This window comes from Neoarius graeffei, chromosome 3 (genome assembly GCF_027579695.1).
Source record: "Neoarius graeffei isolate fNeoGra1 chromosome 3, fNeoGra1.pri, whole genome shotgun sequence".
Classification (NCBI taxonomy): domain Eukaryota; kingdom Metazoa; phylum Chordata; class Actinopteri; order Siluriformes; family Ariidae; genus Neoarius; species Neoarius graeffei.
The window spans coordinates 33,881,076-33,899,042 of record NC_083571.1 but is presented as its reverse complement, the minus strand read 5'-3'; the positions used below and the strand labels follow the sequence as shown (position 1 = coordinate 33,899,042).

General features: G+C 46.5%; 1 protein-coding gene across 2 annotated transcripts in view; it reads right to left on the bottom strand.

Moving 5' to 3' along the window:
• Positions 1-17,967, bottom strand: part of pdlim3a (PDZ and LIM domain 3a) — a 39,219-nt gene that overhangs the window by 16,192 nt on the left and 5,060 nt on the right. The window contains exons 2-6 of one of the 2 annotated variants that reach the window (XM_060916720.1): positions 7,238-7,389; positions 7,072-7,156; positions 6,788-6,972; positions 3,620-3,750; positions 3,430-3,541 (exon numbers count right to left, since the gene is read on the bottom strand). In XM_060916720.1, coding sequence (XP_060772703.1) covers positions 3,430-3,541; positions 3,620-3,750; positions 6,788-6,972; positions 7,072-7,156; positions 7,238-7,389 — 665 coding nt within the window. Of the gene's footprint in view, positions 1-3,401; positions 3,542-3,619; positions 3,751-6,787; positions 6,973-7,071; positions 7,157-7,237; positions 7,390-17,967 lie in introns of both variants that reach the window. The other variant, XM_060916721.1, reaches the window with a different exon arrangement.

Below are 17,967 nucleotides of genomic sequence, written 5' to 3'. Positions count from 1 at the left end.
CGGGGGGACATGCCTGGAACACCTCCCCAGGGAGGCGTCCAGGAGGCATCCGAAAGAGATGCCCATACCACCTCAGCTGATTCCTCTCGATGTGGAGGAGCAGCGGCTCTACTCCGAGCTCCTCCCGAGTGACTGTGCTTCTCACCCTATCTCTAAGGGACCGCCCAGCCACCCTGCGACGGAAACTCATTTCGGCTGCTTGCATCCGCGATCTTGTTCTTTCGGTCATTATGCAAAGCTCATGACCATAGGTGAGAGTCGGAACGTAGATCGACCGGTAAATTGAGAGCTTCGCCTTTTGGCTCAGCTCCTTCTTCACCACGACAGACCAGTAAAGCGACCGCATCACTGCGGAGGCTGCACTGATCCGCCTGTTGATCTCACGCTCTATCCTTCCCTCACTTGTGAGCAAGATCCCGAGATACTTAAACTCCTCCACTTGAGGCAGGACTTCTCCACCAACCTGGAGAGGGCAAGCCACCCTTTTCCGGTCGAGAACCATGGCCTCGGACTTGGAGGTGCTGATTCTCATCCCAGCCGCTTCACACTCGACTGCAAACCGCCCCAGTGCATGCTGAAGGTCCTGGTTTGAAGAAGCCAACAGGACAACATCATCTGCAAAAAGCAGAGATCAAATCCTGTGATTCCCAAACAGAACCACAGAAATTCTGTCCATAAAAATTATGAACAGAACCGGTGACAAAGGGCAGCCCTGCCGGAGTCCAACATGCACTGGGAACAGGTCTGACTTACTGCCGGCAATGCGAACTAGACTCCTGCTCCGTTCGTACAGGGACCGGACAGCTCTTAGCAAAGAGCCCCGAACCCCATACTCCCGAAGCACCCCCCACAGAATACCACGAGGGACATGGTTGAATGCCTTCTCCAGATCCACAAAGCACATGTGGACTGGTTGAGCAAACTCCCACAAACCCTCGAGCACCCTGTGAAGGGTATAGAGCTGGTCCAGTGTTCCGCAACCAGGACGAAAACCGCATTGTTCCTCCTTGATCCGAGGTTCGACTATCGGCCGAATTCTCCTCTCCAGTACCCTGGAATAAACTTTCCCGGGGAGGCTGAGAAGTGTGATTCCCCTATAATTGGAGCACACTCTCTGGTCCCCTGTCTTAAAAAAAGGCACCACCACCCCAGTCTGCCACTCCAGAGGCACTGTCCCCGACCGCCACATGATGTTGCAGAGGCGTGTCAGCCAAGACAGCCCCACAACATCCAGAGACTTGAGATACTCAAGGCGGATCTCATCCACCCCCGGTGCCTTGCCACCGAGGAGCTTGCAAACCACCTCAGTGATTTTGGCTTGGGTAATGGACAAGTCCACCTCTGAGTCATCAGCCTCTGCTTCCTCAATGGAAGACGTGACTGTGGGATTGAGGAGATCCTCGAAGTATTCCTTCCACCGCCCGACAATGTCCCCAGTCGAGGTCAACAGCTCCCCACCCACACTGTAAACAGTATTGGCAGAGTACTGCTTCCCCCTCCTGAGGCGCGGGATGGTTTGCCAGAATTTCTTCAAGGCCGACCGATAGTCCTCCTCCATGGCCTCACCGAACTCCTCCCAGTTCCAAGTTTTTGCCTCCGCAACTGCCCGAGCTGCAGCACGCCTGGCCTGCCGATACTCGTCAGCTGCCTCAGGAGTCCCGGAGGCCAACATGGCCCAATAAGACTCCTTCTTCAGCTTGACGGCATCCCTTACTTCCGGTGTCCACCACTGGGTTCGGGGATTGCCGCCACGACAGGCACCGGAGACCTTGTGGCCACAGCTCCAAACAGCTGCATCTACAATGGAGGTAGAGAACATGGTCCACTCAGACTCAATGTCCCCTGCCTCCCTTGGAAGCTGGGAGAAGCTCTCCCGGAGGTGGGAGTTAAAGACCTCCCCGACAGAGTGCTTGGCCAGACGTTCCCAGCAGACCCTCACCATACGTTTGGGCCTGCCAGGTCTGTCTGGCTTCCCTCTCTGCCAGCGGATCCAACTCACCACCAGGTGGTGATCAGTTGACAGCTCAGCCCCTCTCTTCACCCGAGTGTCCAAGACATAGGGCCGGAGATCAGATGAAACGACAAAGTCGATCATCGACCTCCGACCTAAGGTGTCCTGGTGCCACATGCACTTATGGACACCCCTATGCTCAAACACGGTGTTCGTTATGGACAAACTGTGACTAGCACAGAAGTCCAATAACAAAACACCACTCAGGTTCAGATCGGGGAGGCCGTTCCTCCCAATCACGCCCCTCCAGGTGTCCCTGTCGTCGCCCATGTGAGCGTTGAAGTCCCCCAGTAGAACAATGGAGTCCCCAGTCTGAGCACCTCTCAGTACCTCTCCCAGGGACTCCAAGAAGGCCGGATACTCTATACTGCTATTCGGCCTGTAGGCACAAACAACAGCAAGAGCCCTCTCCCCGATCCGAAGGCGCAGAGAGGCGACCCTCTCGTTCACTGGGGTAAACTCCAACACATGGCGGCTGAGCTGGGGAACTATAAGTAAGCCCACACCAGCCCACCGCCGCTCACCATGGGCGACTCCAGAGAAGTGGAGAGTCCAGCCCCTCTCGAGGAGCTGGGTTCCGGAGCCCAAGCTGTGCATGGAGGTGAGCCCGACTATCTCTAGCCGGTACCTCTCAACCTCCCGCACAAGCTCAGGCTCTTTCCCCCCCCAGCGAAGTGACATTCCATGTCCCAACAGCTAGCCGCTGTGTTCGGGGATCAGGTCGTCGAGGCCCCTGCCTTCGACTGTCGCCCAATTCCATACCCAGTATCTTAATAAACCAGCACCCAGAGGTAGGGGTTGTCCCAGAAGGAATGTAGCTCCCGGAAGTAGCTCCTCGGGGGTGGGGGTGGGGTTCTGTCAGTAAGCCCACTGAGAAAGAGCAAACTACAAACATGGACACTCTGGACTACAGCTCCCAAAACACACCGCACCCTCTGTCTCCAGCCTACTGAATCTCAGCTGGCTCTCATTTCCCTAATCACCTGTTCCTCTATTTCAGCTCCCTTAACAAACAAACCATTGTGAAGTATTGTCCTGCTAGTTCAGTTTATACCAAGCCTTGTATCTTTTCTGACTGCCTCTTAAATTTCTGACCCTTTGCTATTTCCTCCACATTTTCGCTCTTTGTCTTTCCTACGTTACGTTGTTCACTGATTGCCCGACTCTCACTAGTTTACAAACACCGATTCCAGTCCCTTGGCTTGGCTTTGTTGACATTCTGCAATCTTTTCTCCTCTGCACATACATCTGTAAGTGCCTGCATTCTAACAACGTGCACACTGTATTGTGTTTTTCATAGAGAAACCATATACAGTATCATTTTGTTTATCTATATTCATTAAGTTATTAGGCAACTTTAAAACACAACATGATTTTTGGATCATCTTACAAGCTGTGGTTTCCTTCGTCACACTCACACTATGCCGTTACCACACTTGTCGCACATGGGCAGTTTGTGCAGGTTTCCTCCAGGTGAGAGAGGCTTAGTGGTGGGTGCTTGCACCGTCTTCGTCATGAGTGGAAGTGTTCCTGGCAATCAGATAAATGTCAAACATTTCCATCAATCGAGATGATGATATACTGCTGTACTGTGTGGGTGTGTGTTACCTTCACTGTTGATGTAGTCCTGTAAGGCTTTGAAAGATCCTGATTGGCGGGGTTCATGAGGCTCTTTCTCTCCCTCTTCCTGGAGCATGCGGTACACATCTGATTCTTCTATAGATGTGAGCGTCTTGGGACTAAACACACACACACACACACCATCAACATCATTATCATAATACTTCTTTTTGTAATGTTCCTCTGTTTCGTGTTTTGTCCTTTATTTTGACTTCATCTATTTTGTGTTGAGCTGAACTGTGCATGTGTTTAATTGTGGGTCACTGTGTGTGTGTGTGTGTGTGTGTGTGTGTGTGAGCATTCCTTTGTGATACAGTTCATGTGACTCTAACAGACATATCCTCACCAAATAATCCATTCAGAAGATATTCATTCCTGTGCCGCTCTGTAAGCTCTCATTCTCATACGCACCTCATATATCTGCGGTTCTAATGTGAACCACATGATGGACTGTGTGTCCCCAAAATGACCTGCATCACACACTGGCAAGCAAAATGAGTCACTGTCATGTCCCACTGAAGGAGGCGTGACCTCTGCGCCTGTCGGTCTTAGTGAAGGAGGCGTGACCTCTGCGCCTGTCGCAGCGCTCGAAACTAACGGTGTCCCGACGTCCCGGGGACCATAAAAAATGTCATCGGGACACAAAATTATTATATCTGGGACAATCCCGGGACAATGGAAAAAAATAGATCTAGAAAAAAAGTTCTACATTAATATTATTTACAAAGCCGTAACACATACGTAGACATTCACCTAATTTGTCAATTTTAATTTTAAAACGTTAACAGCGAAAAATACATAGTAGCTACACTTTCGATGCACCTGCATCCGTAGGCTACAGAGCAGCGCATTCTGTTCTAGAATCTTCGGCCGGTGTCCGCATTATATGGACTTGGAATGGAATTGCTACCGCACACGCTGCGCCGACTCTTGCCAGAACAAAAATGCTGAAGTGGTTGAAGCGGACCGACCGCGGGGAAGAAACTGAAAGCCCAGACATAACGTCTCCGGGACCTTCAGGATCCGAAGTGTCATCGCCTGGTCTGCAGGCAACGCTAGCAACTGAATGAACTTAATGAACACTGTTAGACACGTTATAAAATACAACAGGAATGATGTGGCTGGATAACGGAAAAAATGGATAAAATGAATAACGGAAAAAATGGATAACGGTAATGGTGAAAATGATAAGTTGGCCTTATAAGTGCCAACAGATATTCAAGGTATAAGTAGATGAAATGAACATAAAAGGGGTCTTATTTTCAACTAAAGTGTACTGCAGATGTAGGGAGTTGAAACATTTTCTGAATGAGCTAGTTGGCCCCTTTAAATAAACGGGTATCTATTCATACAGTGACATCGCCAAAGTTTAATAAACTGAAAATGCAATAACTGTAATTTTGAAGTAGATGATGTATTGGACATGTGTCACTTGTGTCTTGTGACTTATTGTAAAAATGATATAAAGGGTTCAAAATCGCATAGTTACAAATATAATAGTAACTTCATATGATAATATTAACCACTGGTTATTTCAGAGAGGAAAAAAATGGGGACACTATTGCTTCCATTCGGGACAATACAACACAGAATTCGGGACCACTGGGGGACACAAAGACAAAAAGTTAATTTCGAGCCCTGGCCTGTCGGTCTTAGGGAAGGAGGCGTGACCTCTGCGCCTGTCGGTCTTAGGGAAGGAGGCGTGACCTCTGCGCCTGTCGGTCTTAGGGAAGGAGGCGTGACCTCTGCGCCTGTCGGTCTTAGGGAAGGAGGCGTGACCTCTGCGCCTGTCGGTCTTAGGGAAGGAGGCGTGACCTCTGCGCCTGTCGGTCTTAGGGAAGGAGGCGTGACCTCTGTGCCTGTCGGTCTTAGGGAAGGAGGCGTGACCTCTGCGCCTGTCGGTCTTAGGGAAGGAGGCGTGACCTCTGCGCCTGTCGGTCTTAGGGAAGGAGGCGTGACCTCTGCGCCTGTCGGTCTTAGGAAGGAGGCGTGACCTCTGCGCCTGTCGGTCTTAGTGAAGGAGGCGTGACCTCTGCGCCTGTCGGTCTTAGTGAAGGAGGCGTGACCTCTGCGCCTGTCGGTCTTAGTGAAGGAGGTGTGACCTCTGCGCCTGTCGGTCTTGGTAATGGAGTTGTGGCCTCTGTGTCTGTGACAGAGGCATGGCCTCTGTGTCTGTCGGTCTTAGTGATGGAGGCATGGCCTCTGTGTCTGTTGGTCTTAGTGAAGGAGGCGTGACCTCTGTGTCTGTCAGTCTTAATGATGGCGGTGTGGCCTCTGTGTCTGTCGGTCTCGGTGATGGCGGTGTGGCCTCTGTGCCTGTCGGTCTCGGTGATGGCAGTGTGGCCTCTGTGCCTGTCGGTCTCGGTGATGGCGGCGTGGCCTCTGTGCCTGTCGGTCTCGGTGATGGCGGCGTGGCCTCTGTGCCTGTCGGTCTCAGTGATGGAGGCGTGGCCTCTGTGCCTGTCGGTCTCAGTGAAGGAGGCGTGGCCTCTGTATCTGTCAGTCTCAGTGAAGGAGGCATGGCCTCTGTATCTGTCAGTCTCAGTGAAGGAGGCATGGCCTCTGTGTCAGTCTCAGTGAAGGAGGTGTGGCGTCTGTGTCAGTCTGAATGATGGAGGCGTGGCCTCTGTGGGTGTCAGTCTAAGTGAAGGAGGCGTGGCCTCTGTATCTGTCAGTCTCAGTGAAGGAGGTGTGGCGTCTGTCAGTCTCAATGATGGAGGCGTGGCCTCTGTGGGTGTCAGTCTCAGTGAAGGAGGCGTGGCGTCTGTGTCAGTCTCAGTGAAGGAGGCGTGGCGTCTGTGTCAGTCTCAGTGAAGGAGGCGTGGCGTCTGTGTCAGTCTCAGTGATGGAGGTGTGGCCTCTGTGGGTGTCAGTCTCAGTGAAGGAGGCATAGCCTCAGTCATTATACAGTGTGGTCCTTTTATTATTATGTTTATTTGGTCTTATTTATTATCTGTGGCTTGATCTTTCTGTCATTATGTACTTTGTTAAATCAATCATTATGTGGTTCTTTTTTCATTGTGTAACTTCATTTTTCTCTCATGATGCTTTGTCTTTCCAATAGCACCTGCCTGACATTTTAATGTATTTCTAGTATTGTTCTGGAGAGAACATTTGTGACTAATTCAGATCTGAAAAGTGTCGTTCTGAACTCACCTCTCTGGCTTGCTCTGTATTAGACCCCTGAGCTGACCATGAAAGGCGTCCTGGATATTGCCTGTAGAGTAAAGACCTATGGGAGAGTTGTAGGTAGGACTGACCACCTGTCGCTTGTCATCAATGTTGGCCGCCACAAAGGGCACAGCCCGCCGGTTATGGCCCGTGCCGATTGGCCTGTACTCCTACCATAGAAAATTAAAAACCCTCATCATTGTTGCATAATACACAGAGAGTAATGTTAATACATACACAGGATGTTTGGTTATTAGCATTGCAGTGACCTGTCTCTCTGCCTCCAGGTTCATTTTAAATGGATGCGCTCTACTATCTTCTCTTACTTGAGGTGACCACAGTTTCGTTTCAGGCCTGTAACAAAAAGAAATAGTTAGTCCACTGATTTGTTTCTTTCCGTGACACAATGCAGTCATTGGGATCATGATCTCTGACCTCTGGATGGTTAAGCTGAGCTGTCGCGTGGCCTGCTTCATACGATTCTGAGCTTCACAGTGCATCATGTTGCTGGTAGAGATGCCATCTATAGCCAGGATAATGTCACCAGGACAGAGGTCTACCATGGACGCTTTACTGCCTGGAGATATCTGAGCAGGAGATTATAAAGATGTTTAACCCTTTTAAATATTAATAACTCACTGTAGAGAACTTCACATTTTGGAGAACCAGCGAAGTGTCACTCAGAAATGAGTTGATCCTTTGAGTCGGCTCTTTTAGGTGAACATTGAGAGATGACAGCTATGCAAATAATAATAATAATAATAATAATAATAATAATAATAATGAGGTGTAACATCGCAAACTTTATCCGGTTTAGAAAATAAAACTGTTAAGGAGCCACTTGGGAGATGAATGAGTCAGCTGAGCCAAATGATCTGAGTCAATGAAAAGAGCCAGAATTCCCATCATTAGTGCAGGCTACTCCTTCCTTAATCCCACTGCCTGCTCAAGTACACACATAAAACAAGGATTTGAACTTGTTCTCATGTTTATTAGACACGTGAACGAGCTTGCACGGATGATAAATGTTTGTTTGGGTTGTTTTTTTTTTTTTTTCAGAATTTGATCCAGGCAAGGATGTGGAAACTGAAAATGAGCAAACAAAGAACATCAGAATTCAGCACACTGAACACACATCAAGTGAGAAATAAAATCCAAGAAGCCAAAGATTTGCTGTAGCTTTTCACTTTACATTATCAGATGAGGATGTGTGTATGGGAGAAGTACTGTATGTGTGTGGATTCTTGGCCTTGCTGGTATGTGCACTTATGTAAACTGTTTTTTTCCACAGTAAACAGGATAACAATCTCCAGATGAACCCTGCGAGTGTGCTGATATCTGCTCTCGCTTCACATGCATGTACACTGCTTTAAAGGAGATACACAGAGCCATGGCCTCACTTTTTGTTTACAAATGCCTTGAGACCTCAAGAATGGCATAGGAATAGTTTTAAGTGTTAACAATGAATCTAATATAGTAATTTTTACGATTAAAATGATTCATATAGGTAGCGGTCTGAATGAATGACCTTGACATCTGTGACATTACAGCAGGAAGGCTATCGGTCTCATTGCCATTTCTGCTATACTAAAACACAGAGCTAACTGCAACTTCGATCCTCCATTTTGAGCTAATTTTATCACCATACCATGCAGCAACACAACAGAAGGTGGATTTATGTTGCATTCATGGCCCAAGAATGTTCAAACTGCAAAGATTTGGACGCGTTTTGCGAGAAATTCACAGATTAGGCACCTACGAAGTGGTCTCTACTCTGCTCTGCCCATTTTACTGAAGACTCGTACGAGACCTCTGATCCGTTGAGGAGCGTTGGCTATAAGCCCGTATTGAAAGAGGGTCCAATAATAATTAAACGAAAAGAAAACTACAAGAAAAGGAAAGTAAGTTCAGTTGCACCAGTTCTCCCGGAGTGTGAGCCGAGGGTTGTTGCTAAAACATGGGACGGGACATGACATATTATCGCTTGGGCAGTGACCTCCCTGCGGTTGTTGCTAAAACCAGTGACGTCCCATCCCGGGTTTTAGTAATTGCCTGAGCCGACCAGTAATGGCAGAGTACTCAGTATGGAGAAAATGGAGAATGAGTGGACCAGCCTTCTGATTTCTCCACTGGATATGTTTGCCTCAGCAACAATCTCACCCTTATGTGGAAGAAGCGAATGAACAGAGAACTGAACGAACAACTGAAAGTCAGATTGTTTTTTAAACAATCGGCTACAAGGTCGGCCTTCAAGAAGCAAGAACACAGAGGGGTAAGATGCGACTCTCATTTGGATACAAAACAACAAAAACACTTGTTGTTTACCTGCATTTAGATAAATACATATAACTTGTATTGTGTATTTGTTACCGGTATAAGGTTATTTAATTTGCTTCAGAATGTGATTGTCTCAGTTCATCTGATTTATTTAATTAGCCTTTTATGTATTATCAGTGAAAATGCATGCATGTACATGTATGTTGCATAACTTTGCAGTCGATTTTGACTCTCAAAAATATATATATTTTTTAAATTCCCATTTATGCAGCATACAAGAGTCAAGGATGGAGATACTATCCACTCAGAAATGTATTTAAAAATAAAGGTTTTGCGTATCTCCTTTAAGCACGCACAGGTATGTATAACACTAACCTGTTAAAAAGCGCACACGATTTTGATTTAGAGCCAATTATTCACTACATTGCCTTCAGTCTGGGGCAGCTTTTGCTCTGGTTTATCAATATCACTGGGCTGGATCATGATCTCATCACATCATGCACTGATAAATGGCATCTTTAAAAGTCAGATTCACACACAAGTTGATCAAAATAAACCTGATCTCGGATCATTTGTTTTTTCTCCATTTGCACACCAAGAAGGAGAATACGTATATCACACTGATATTGTGCTGTTATAGTTAAATCATCAATAACGGGGTTGTGTCATGAATTACTCTTGTGAGTTAGTTATTTTCCCATAACAGCACATCCTGCAGCGTTTTATCCCACTTATACCACGGCAAATGCAATTTATTACTTATTAAAATACATCACATCAGTTTTTATACATTTAACATTGTGGAAAAGCCGCAAAGCAAGTTAGTTCCTGGAAGTTTTTCCTTCACCAGCCTTTCTTTTTTCTCTCAAGCATAGTTTGTCATGATACCAAGAAAGCTTAAACTCTTCTGTCCTTAAAATGACAGTTTTAGCTCTTAGAAAACATCACCACATCAACAATTACACACATTTTTAATCTGTTTACATGAAGGATCTGACGTGCAAGTCCTGTGAACGAGCTGTTACTATCAAAACAATAACTCATTAGAAAGAGCACATTAATATGAGCATGCGATTTTTCAGCTGCTCTTATAGAATTAATCAACACCTTCTGACCAATCAGAATCGAGTATTTGGCACATAGTTGTTGGGAAGCTAGCTGATTCACAACACGACGCTACTTCCAGCCATGTTTGTTTTCTGAATTGTAAAAAACATGCAAGTTGATACTCATGTAGCTATTAGCATACCTTCTCAAAATGGCAGCAAAATAAATGTACATATTTCTCAAAATACCTTTAGTCATAGTGACAATTAGCTTTATATCTCTGACTGCTGGCTATAATGTTTACACTTTTATAAGAAGGGGAAATTTTAGGAAAATAACAATATACACTTACTGGCCACTTTATTAGGAACACCTATCCACCTGCAGCAGTTTTATGCAGTTATCTACTCAGCCAATCCTTTGACAGCAGCACAATGCAGAAAATCATGCAGAAACAAATCTTCAGTTAAAGTGTACCTGTAGTGAATTTTAATTACTAGCTATTTCAAAAGATCACATAGGATACCAGTGGTTCCGTCAAGTAACGTTCGTCATAAGCTCTTGTCAAGTACGCACGAGTTTTAAGTCACTGCTCCGTCAGTCAGGCATGGTCAGCGACATGTTGCCTCCTTCACGGGCTGTTCTGGCACCGGTAGTGACGCACAGTCGTTGTTTTGTCCGATTGCAAATCTACTTGCACATAATGCCATGAAATAATAGATATGTGCCATAAAATAAAGATCTATTACAAGTATTAGATCTATATTTATTCAAAGTGCTCTGAAGTTACTTGACTGGGAACTTACCTGTTCATCAGCTCCCCTTCAGGTACTGGTCCCCGGAGATACCTGCGGATCATGCCGTCAATGAAGGCTATTTCCAGGGACAGTCTGTGAAGGACATACTCTTGCAGATTCAGGGTGGACGTAATGCAGCCGTCAAAGCGGTCTGCAATGAGTTCATGTTCTTGGCAACAGTAGGACTCCATGTCAGTTCTCATGACAGAACACTGCCCGCATCGACACCATGGAGTGGTAGCCATTTCGGATCTACCATCACGCACATCTCTTGTGGCAGTTTCCTCCTCCAAATCACTAGAATGTGATGACTCACTGTCCTCACAAGCCTCCTCCCTCTCTAACTCGAATAGATAACCATTAACACCCATTTCATCAAAGTTGCTAGCCATATTTTGCTTCTTTAACACCTCCTTTCACCTCGAATCTCCATCCACAGAACACTGCTTGTTTACTTGCACCCGATAACCTGGAATTAACGACTGTACGTCACTTCCAGCCGGCAATGACTGGTCCCCATTGGTTCTACCCCCGCGGCTATTTTATTTACAGAATAAAATTGTCTACAAAAGTGCTTTTACGGTGGATTTTTTTGACTGAATGTGCGCGTCTTTTGTCTATAAGTAATACATAAAACACGATTAATGTTGTAAGCATGACCAGTACCGGTACACTTTAATGTTCATTTCAAACATCAGAATGGGAAAACTTGTGATCTCAAAGTGTGACATTCACTGTGGCATGGGTGTTGGTGCCAGATGGACTGGTTGAGTACAATATTTCAGAAGCTGCTGATCTCCTGGGGTTTTCACACACAACAGTCTCTGTGGGACCCAGATGGGAGAAACCTGGGTTGCCCAAGTAGGTTTTAGCTAGGGCCCATATGAAACCCACTTTTAGCCCAACTGGGCTTGCCCACATGGGGCCACCGCATAACCCTTGGCCAAAACCGACTGGAGCCCAGCTGGGCAGCCCACATTCAACCCATGTGGGACCCACATGGGTGTGTTGGCAGGGTAGAGTTTACACAGAATGGTGCGAACAAAAAACAAACATTGAGTGAGGGACAGTTCTGTGGGTGGAAATAAACGCCTTGTTGATAAGAGAGGTCAGAGGAAAATAGCCAGATTGGTTTTGCCAGGAAAGATATAGTAACTCATAGCAACTCTTTACAACCATGGTGAGCAGAAAAGCATCTCAGCGTGCAACAACATAAGCCCACATTCAGTTCCAGTCCTGCAGCCAAGAACAGGAATCTTAGAATCAACAAGAAGTTCCTATTAAAGTGGCTGGTGAGTGTAGATTTCACTGACAAACATGTGAAGGCCGTCTGGCTACAAACCGTTCTGAGGAATTAAAGAAGGATGAATAACTAAATATTTACCACAAGGCTCTGAGAAGTACGTGAAGTAATGTCTGCAGAAAAAAGGCAATCACTCCATCCTCCTTCAAGACCCCGTGTGAACTGGAGGAAACACACTGAGGTTCTCACAGGGGGACGTTTGCTGAATGATATTAATAGAAACTGTAGCCAGAACTCAAGGGACTGATATCTAGCATATCATACAGTAAAACAGACTTTAATAAGACTGATAGACTTAACAACAAACATGAAAAGAAGATTAGAAGATTAGATTGAGATATAACTAGATTTATATCATTACAGCTAGTTAGCAAGCTGATATGACTGAGAGAGATGAGGAATTTTAATATAAAGTGATGTTTATGTTAAATTTCAACAATACAGTTTAACAGAGAGAGAGAGAGAGAGAGAGAAACCACACAACATTGGTGAAAAAAAAAATCTTGACAGAAAATGACCAGAAAAACTGCTCATTACTTGTGGAATGCTAGCTTGCTAATACTGTAGTATGATATGCTAGCTAAGAGTGCTGTTTGAGCTGAGCAATTTCTGTACTATAATATGATATACTATAATACTATAATATGATCCTAGAAAATGATGTGTATATTGTTTGTTTGCTTGTTTTTGTGGGGGGAGGGGCTGTGGGGTTGTTTGTTTAAGTAAGGAGAATTTACAAAACTACAGATTTATTGAAATCTTTAGCAGGACCTCATCCTCTGGATATGTTTGAAATAGCATCCTACTCTGACGGCGCTACTTATTCCCTCTGGTTTAAAAAAAATCAGGTTTACCAGCTAGCACACTAACATCTCATCTCATCTTATTATCTCTAGCCGCTTTATCCTGTTCTACAGGGTCGCAGGCAAGCTGGAGCCTATCCCAGCTGACTACGGGCGAAAGGCGGGGTTCATCCTGGACAAGTCGCCAGGTCATCACAGGGCTGACACATAGACACAGACAACCATTCACACTCACATTCACACCTACGGTCAATTTAGAGTCACCAGTTAACCTAACCTGCATGTCTTTGGACTGTGGGGGAAACCGGAGCACCCGGAGGAAACCCACGTGGACACGGGGAGAACATGCAAACTCCACACAGAAAGGCCCTCGCCGGCCACGGGGCTCGAACCCGGACCTTCTTGCTGTGAGGCGACAGCGCTAACCACTACACCACCGTGCCGCCAGCACACTAACATAAAGAAACAAATTCCCGAATTACGGAAACTTTTGATTATTAAGTAAGGTCAGTACAGTCACATTTCGTCTCACCATCATCAGCTCCACTGTGGATGTGTCCCAATAGTCACTATATAGACTAGATTAACAACATCCTGATTGTCTCACTGTCATCAGTCTTCCATGGGTGTGTCCCAAACCTCATACTGTACCTTAAACACTATTATGAGATTTGACTAAACAGTCCACATAAACACCATCACAATCATCTCAAACATCTGTGGACTTGTCCCAAACCACATGCCTTATTCATGTTAACACTTTCGCACCTGAATCATCACTCTATAGGCCACAAACACCTCGATGAATGTTTCATTCTCATCAGTCCACTGCCTTAGTGCATAAAGTCTCATCAGTCCACCTGCCTTAGTGCATAAACATCTAAAGAGAAACATCTGACCATTTAGTTATAAATCTTCATCTAATGAGCACTTGCATTAGATCAAATATCTGGACGTGTCCCAAACCACACCTTATGATCTAAATAGGCCACATGAAAACCATTGTGAAGGCCTCATCATCAGGGCACTGTTGACAGATCCCAAAGCACAGCCAATAAACACTATCATGACGAAGATATGTCCCACATCACACCTTGTTCTGTAAACAGGTTACATACAGAGCATCAGTTTGGAAAATTCTCATGACATGCTTTCTATTTGAGTTACATCTTTAATGAAATGACAAAACAGTGTGTTCTTTGTGTGTGTGTGTGTGTGTGTGTGTGTGAGTGAGTGAGAGAGAGAGAGAGAGAGAGAGAGAAGTAGGACTTTTTGACCAAACATGGCCGTCTGTCTTTTAGCTGAAACGCGGGACGAATGGTGTGATCGCACCAAGAGCCAAAGCTCATTAGAGCAGAACTACAGCTGGGAAACGTCACACAAAAACAATGATGTCCAACTGTTCATCTGTGGAGGAACCACTTCAGTGCACGCGCGCACACACACACACACACACACACACACACACACACACATTCATGTCTAGTCATGGAAAGATAGAAAAATATTGAAAACAGTCTGGATTCTTTAAGACTTTGATAGCAAGGACAGAAGAATGGTCTCAAAATATTAGATTAGATTAGATAAAACTTTATTGATCCCTTTGGGTGGGTTCCCTCAGGGAGATTAAGATTCCAGCAGCATCATGACAGATAAACAGAGAAAAGAAATAGAGAAAACTTCGAGATAAATTTAAATAAATTAAGTATTTACATATACAAATATAAAAAGAATAAGATATAGGTAAGAAAGGTTGGGGGGAGAGAGAGGAGGGGTGAAGGGGGGAGGAGAATGGGGGGGCAGCAGGAGAGATATTGCACTTTATATTGCACATTGTCCAGTATTGCTTATTGTTAGGCTAGGCTATTGCTCCTTACCGCCCTCTGTCCTCCTGTTATAAAAGTTCTCATGAGAACTGCCACCTGATCTCCCCGGTCTCATGGACCTCGCCAGTCATATTGACTCCCGGATCAGACAGCGGGTGAAAGAGAGAACTCGGACTAGTCTTGCTCCCCCTCAGCCCCCCATTCCTTCCGCTGAGCCAATGCAGGTAGACCAAGCCTGCATCTCACCTGAGGAACGACAGCGCTGTCGGGATATGAGGGCATGTTTTTATTGCGGACAGCTGGGGCACTTCTGCCAATCTTGCCCTCTAAAAGGAAGAGCCCACCAGTGAGTTTAGGGGCCCTGGTGAGCAATGTCCAGAATCAGCCCCCTACCAGTCGACCGCTACTCCCAGTGGTCATTATCCATGGCAATCAGCCCCACGACCTCCAGGCACTCATTGATTCAGGGGCTGACAGAAACCTGATCTACTTGACCACCGCCAAGCACGTGGGGATTCCACTACTGGCTCTGAACCCATCCCTCACTGTCCTGACCCTTAACGGTACTGGTCTGACCACTATCACCCATAAAACAGCCCCGGTCACCTTAAGAATTTCTGGCAACCACTCTGAATCCATCCAGTTTTTTGTCATGAGCAATCCCCATGTGCCCATAGTTCTTGGTCTGCCCTGGCTAACTCTACATAACCCCCATGTCAACTGGACTAACAACACCATTTTAGGATGGAGTCAATTCTGTTTATTGTCATACCTGAGATCTGCCCTCCCTCACGCCAAGCTGCTCCAGCCCACCATTGGTGAATATCCTGACCTCTCTAACGTGCCTCCTGAGTATAATGACTTAAAACCTGTGTTCAGCAAGTCTCAAGCGGCTTCCCTTCCTCCCCATAGGCCCTATGACTGTGGAATTGACCTTCTCCCTGGGACTGTACCACCTAAGGGGCGACTTTACTCTTTCTCTTCTTCTGAAAGCCAAGCCATGGATAAATACATCACTGAGTCCTTAGCAGCTGGAATTATTTGTCCCTCCTTTTCTCCTGCAGGAGCAGGATTCTATTTTGTGGAGAAGGACAAATCCTTGTGCCCTTGCATTGATTCCCATGGGCTAAATGACATCACCATCAAGAACCGTTACCCCCAACCTCTCATGTCTACGGCGTTTGAGTTACTCCAGGGAGCCCAGATTTTCACCAAGTTAGACCTGCATAATGCTTACCACCTCGTGAGGATCAGGGAAGGGGATAAATGGAAGAAGGCGTTCAACACCCCCATGGGCCACTATGAATATCTCGTGATTCCGTTCGGCCTGACTAACGGTCCTGCGATTTTCCAGGCCCTCGTTAATGATGTCCTGAGGGACTACTTTAACCTTTTTGGTTTTGTTTATCTGGATGATATATTGATTTTTTCCTGCTCCCTTGATGAATGCTCCCTTGATGATGCAGGTCCTTCAACAACTCCTGGAAAATAAACTCTTTGTTAAGGCCAAGAAATGTGAGTTCCATAGAAGTTCTGTCTCCTTTCTGGGTTTCATTATCTCCCCCGCACAGATTCAGATGGACCCCCTGAAACTCAAGGCAGTTGCTGACTGCCCCACCCTGTCCTCTCGGCAAGAACTCCAGTGGTTTCTTGGGTTTGCAAATTTCTACAGGCAATTCATCAGGAACTTTAGTACGGTGGCTGGGCCCCTCATGGCTCTAACTTCCACCAAGGTCCCTTTCAGCTGGAGGGAAGGGGCTGAGAAGGCATTCTCCGAGCTCAAACAAAGGGTCACGTCAGCACCTATACTCACCTTTCCAGATCCATCCCAGCAGTTTGTGGTTGAGGTCAATGCTTCAGAGTCAGGGGTTGGGGCCATATTGTCCCAAAGATCGGCTAGTGACAACAAGCTTCATCCTTGCTCCTTCTTCTCTCGTCGGCTTTCCCCCTCTGAGTGAAACTATGACATCGGCAATAGGGAACTGTTGGCCGTTAAACTGGCCTTGGAAGAATGGAGACATTGGTTGGAGGGGTCAGACCTTCCCTTCATCGTATGGACAGATCACAAGCACCTCGAATACCTCAGGACTGCCGAGCGCCTCAATTCTTGTCAGGCTCGATTGTCTCTCTTCTTTTCTCACTTCAAGTTCACATTTTCCTTCTGCCCAGGCTCTAAGAATGGTAAGCCCGATGCCTTGTCCAGAATGTTTTCTCCCCTCCAGGAGGACTCGATCTCCCCTGAGACCATCCTTCCTCCACGGTGCCTGGTGGGGGCCGCTCTGTTAGAGGTGGAAACCTTGATCCAGAAGGCCCATGAGCAGGACCCAGGGCCCAGTAATGCACCCCTTAACCATCTTTTTGTTCCTGTTTCTTTGCGGGCACAGTTGTTGCAGTGGGGTCATGGTTCCAGAACGGTGTGACACCCAGGAGCAGCCCGGACTCTAGCACTCATCCGACAACATTTTTGGTGGCCATCCATCAAGGAGGATGTCCAGAGATTTGTGGCAGCTTGCAACATCTGCGCCAGGAACAAGACTGGCAACAGACCCCCTGCTGGCCTGCTGAGACCCCTTCCTGTTCCCCACCGGCCCTGGTCACACATAGCCCTGGATTTTGTCACAGGACTCCCTAATTCAGGTGGCAATACTTGTATCCTTACTGTTGTCGACCATTTTTCTAAAGCTGTTCATTTTATCCCTCTGTCCAAGCTTCCCACCTCCAAGGAGACCGCTGAATTGCTGATACTCCATGTTTTCTGTCTACATGGACTCCCCTCAGACATTGTATCAGACCATGGACCCCAGTTCTCTGCCCAATTCTGGAAGGCTTTCTGTAAACTCATTGGTGCTTCTGTCTGTCTTCAAGTTTTCACCCTCAGACCAATGGACAGACGGAATGGGCCAACCAGGAGCTGGAAGTGGCTCTCAGGTGCATGGTGTCCAAGGATGCTGCCTCCTGGAGCAAGACCCTTCCTTGGATAGAGTATGCTCACAACTCCTTACCCACCTCTGCTACAGGTCTTTCCCCTTTCCAGTGCTCTCTGGGTTACCAGCCACCACTCTTCCCTGTCCAAGAAGAAGTCGCCGTGCCCTCTGCCCAGGTGTTTGTGTGC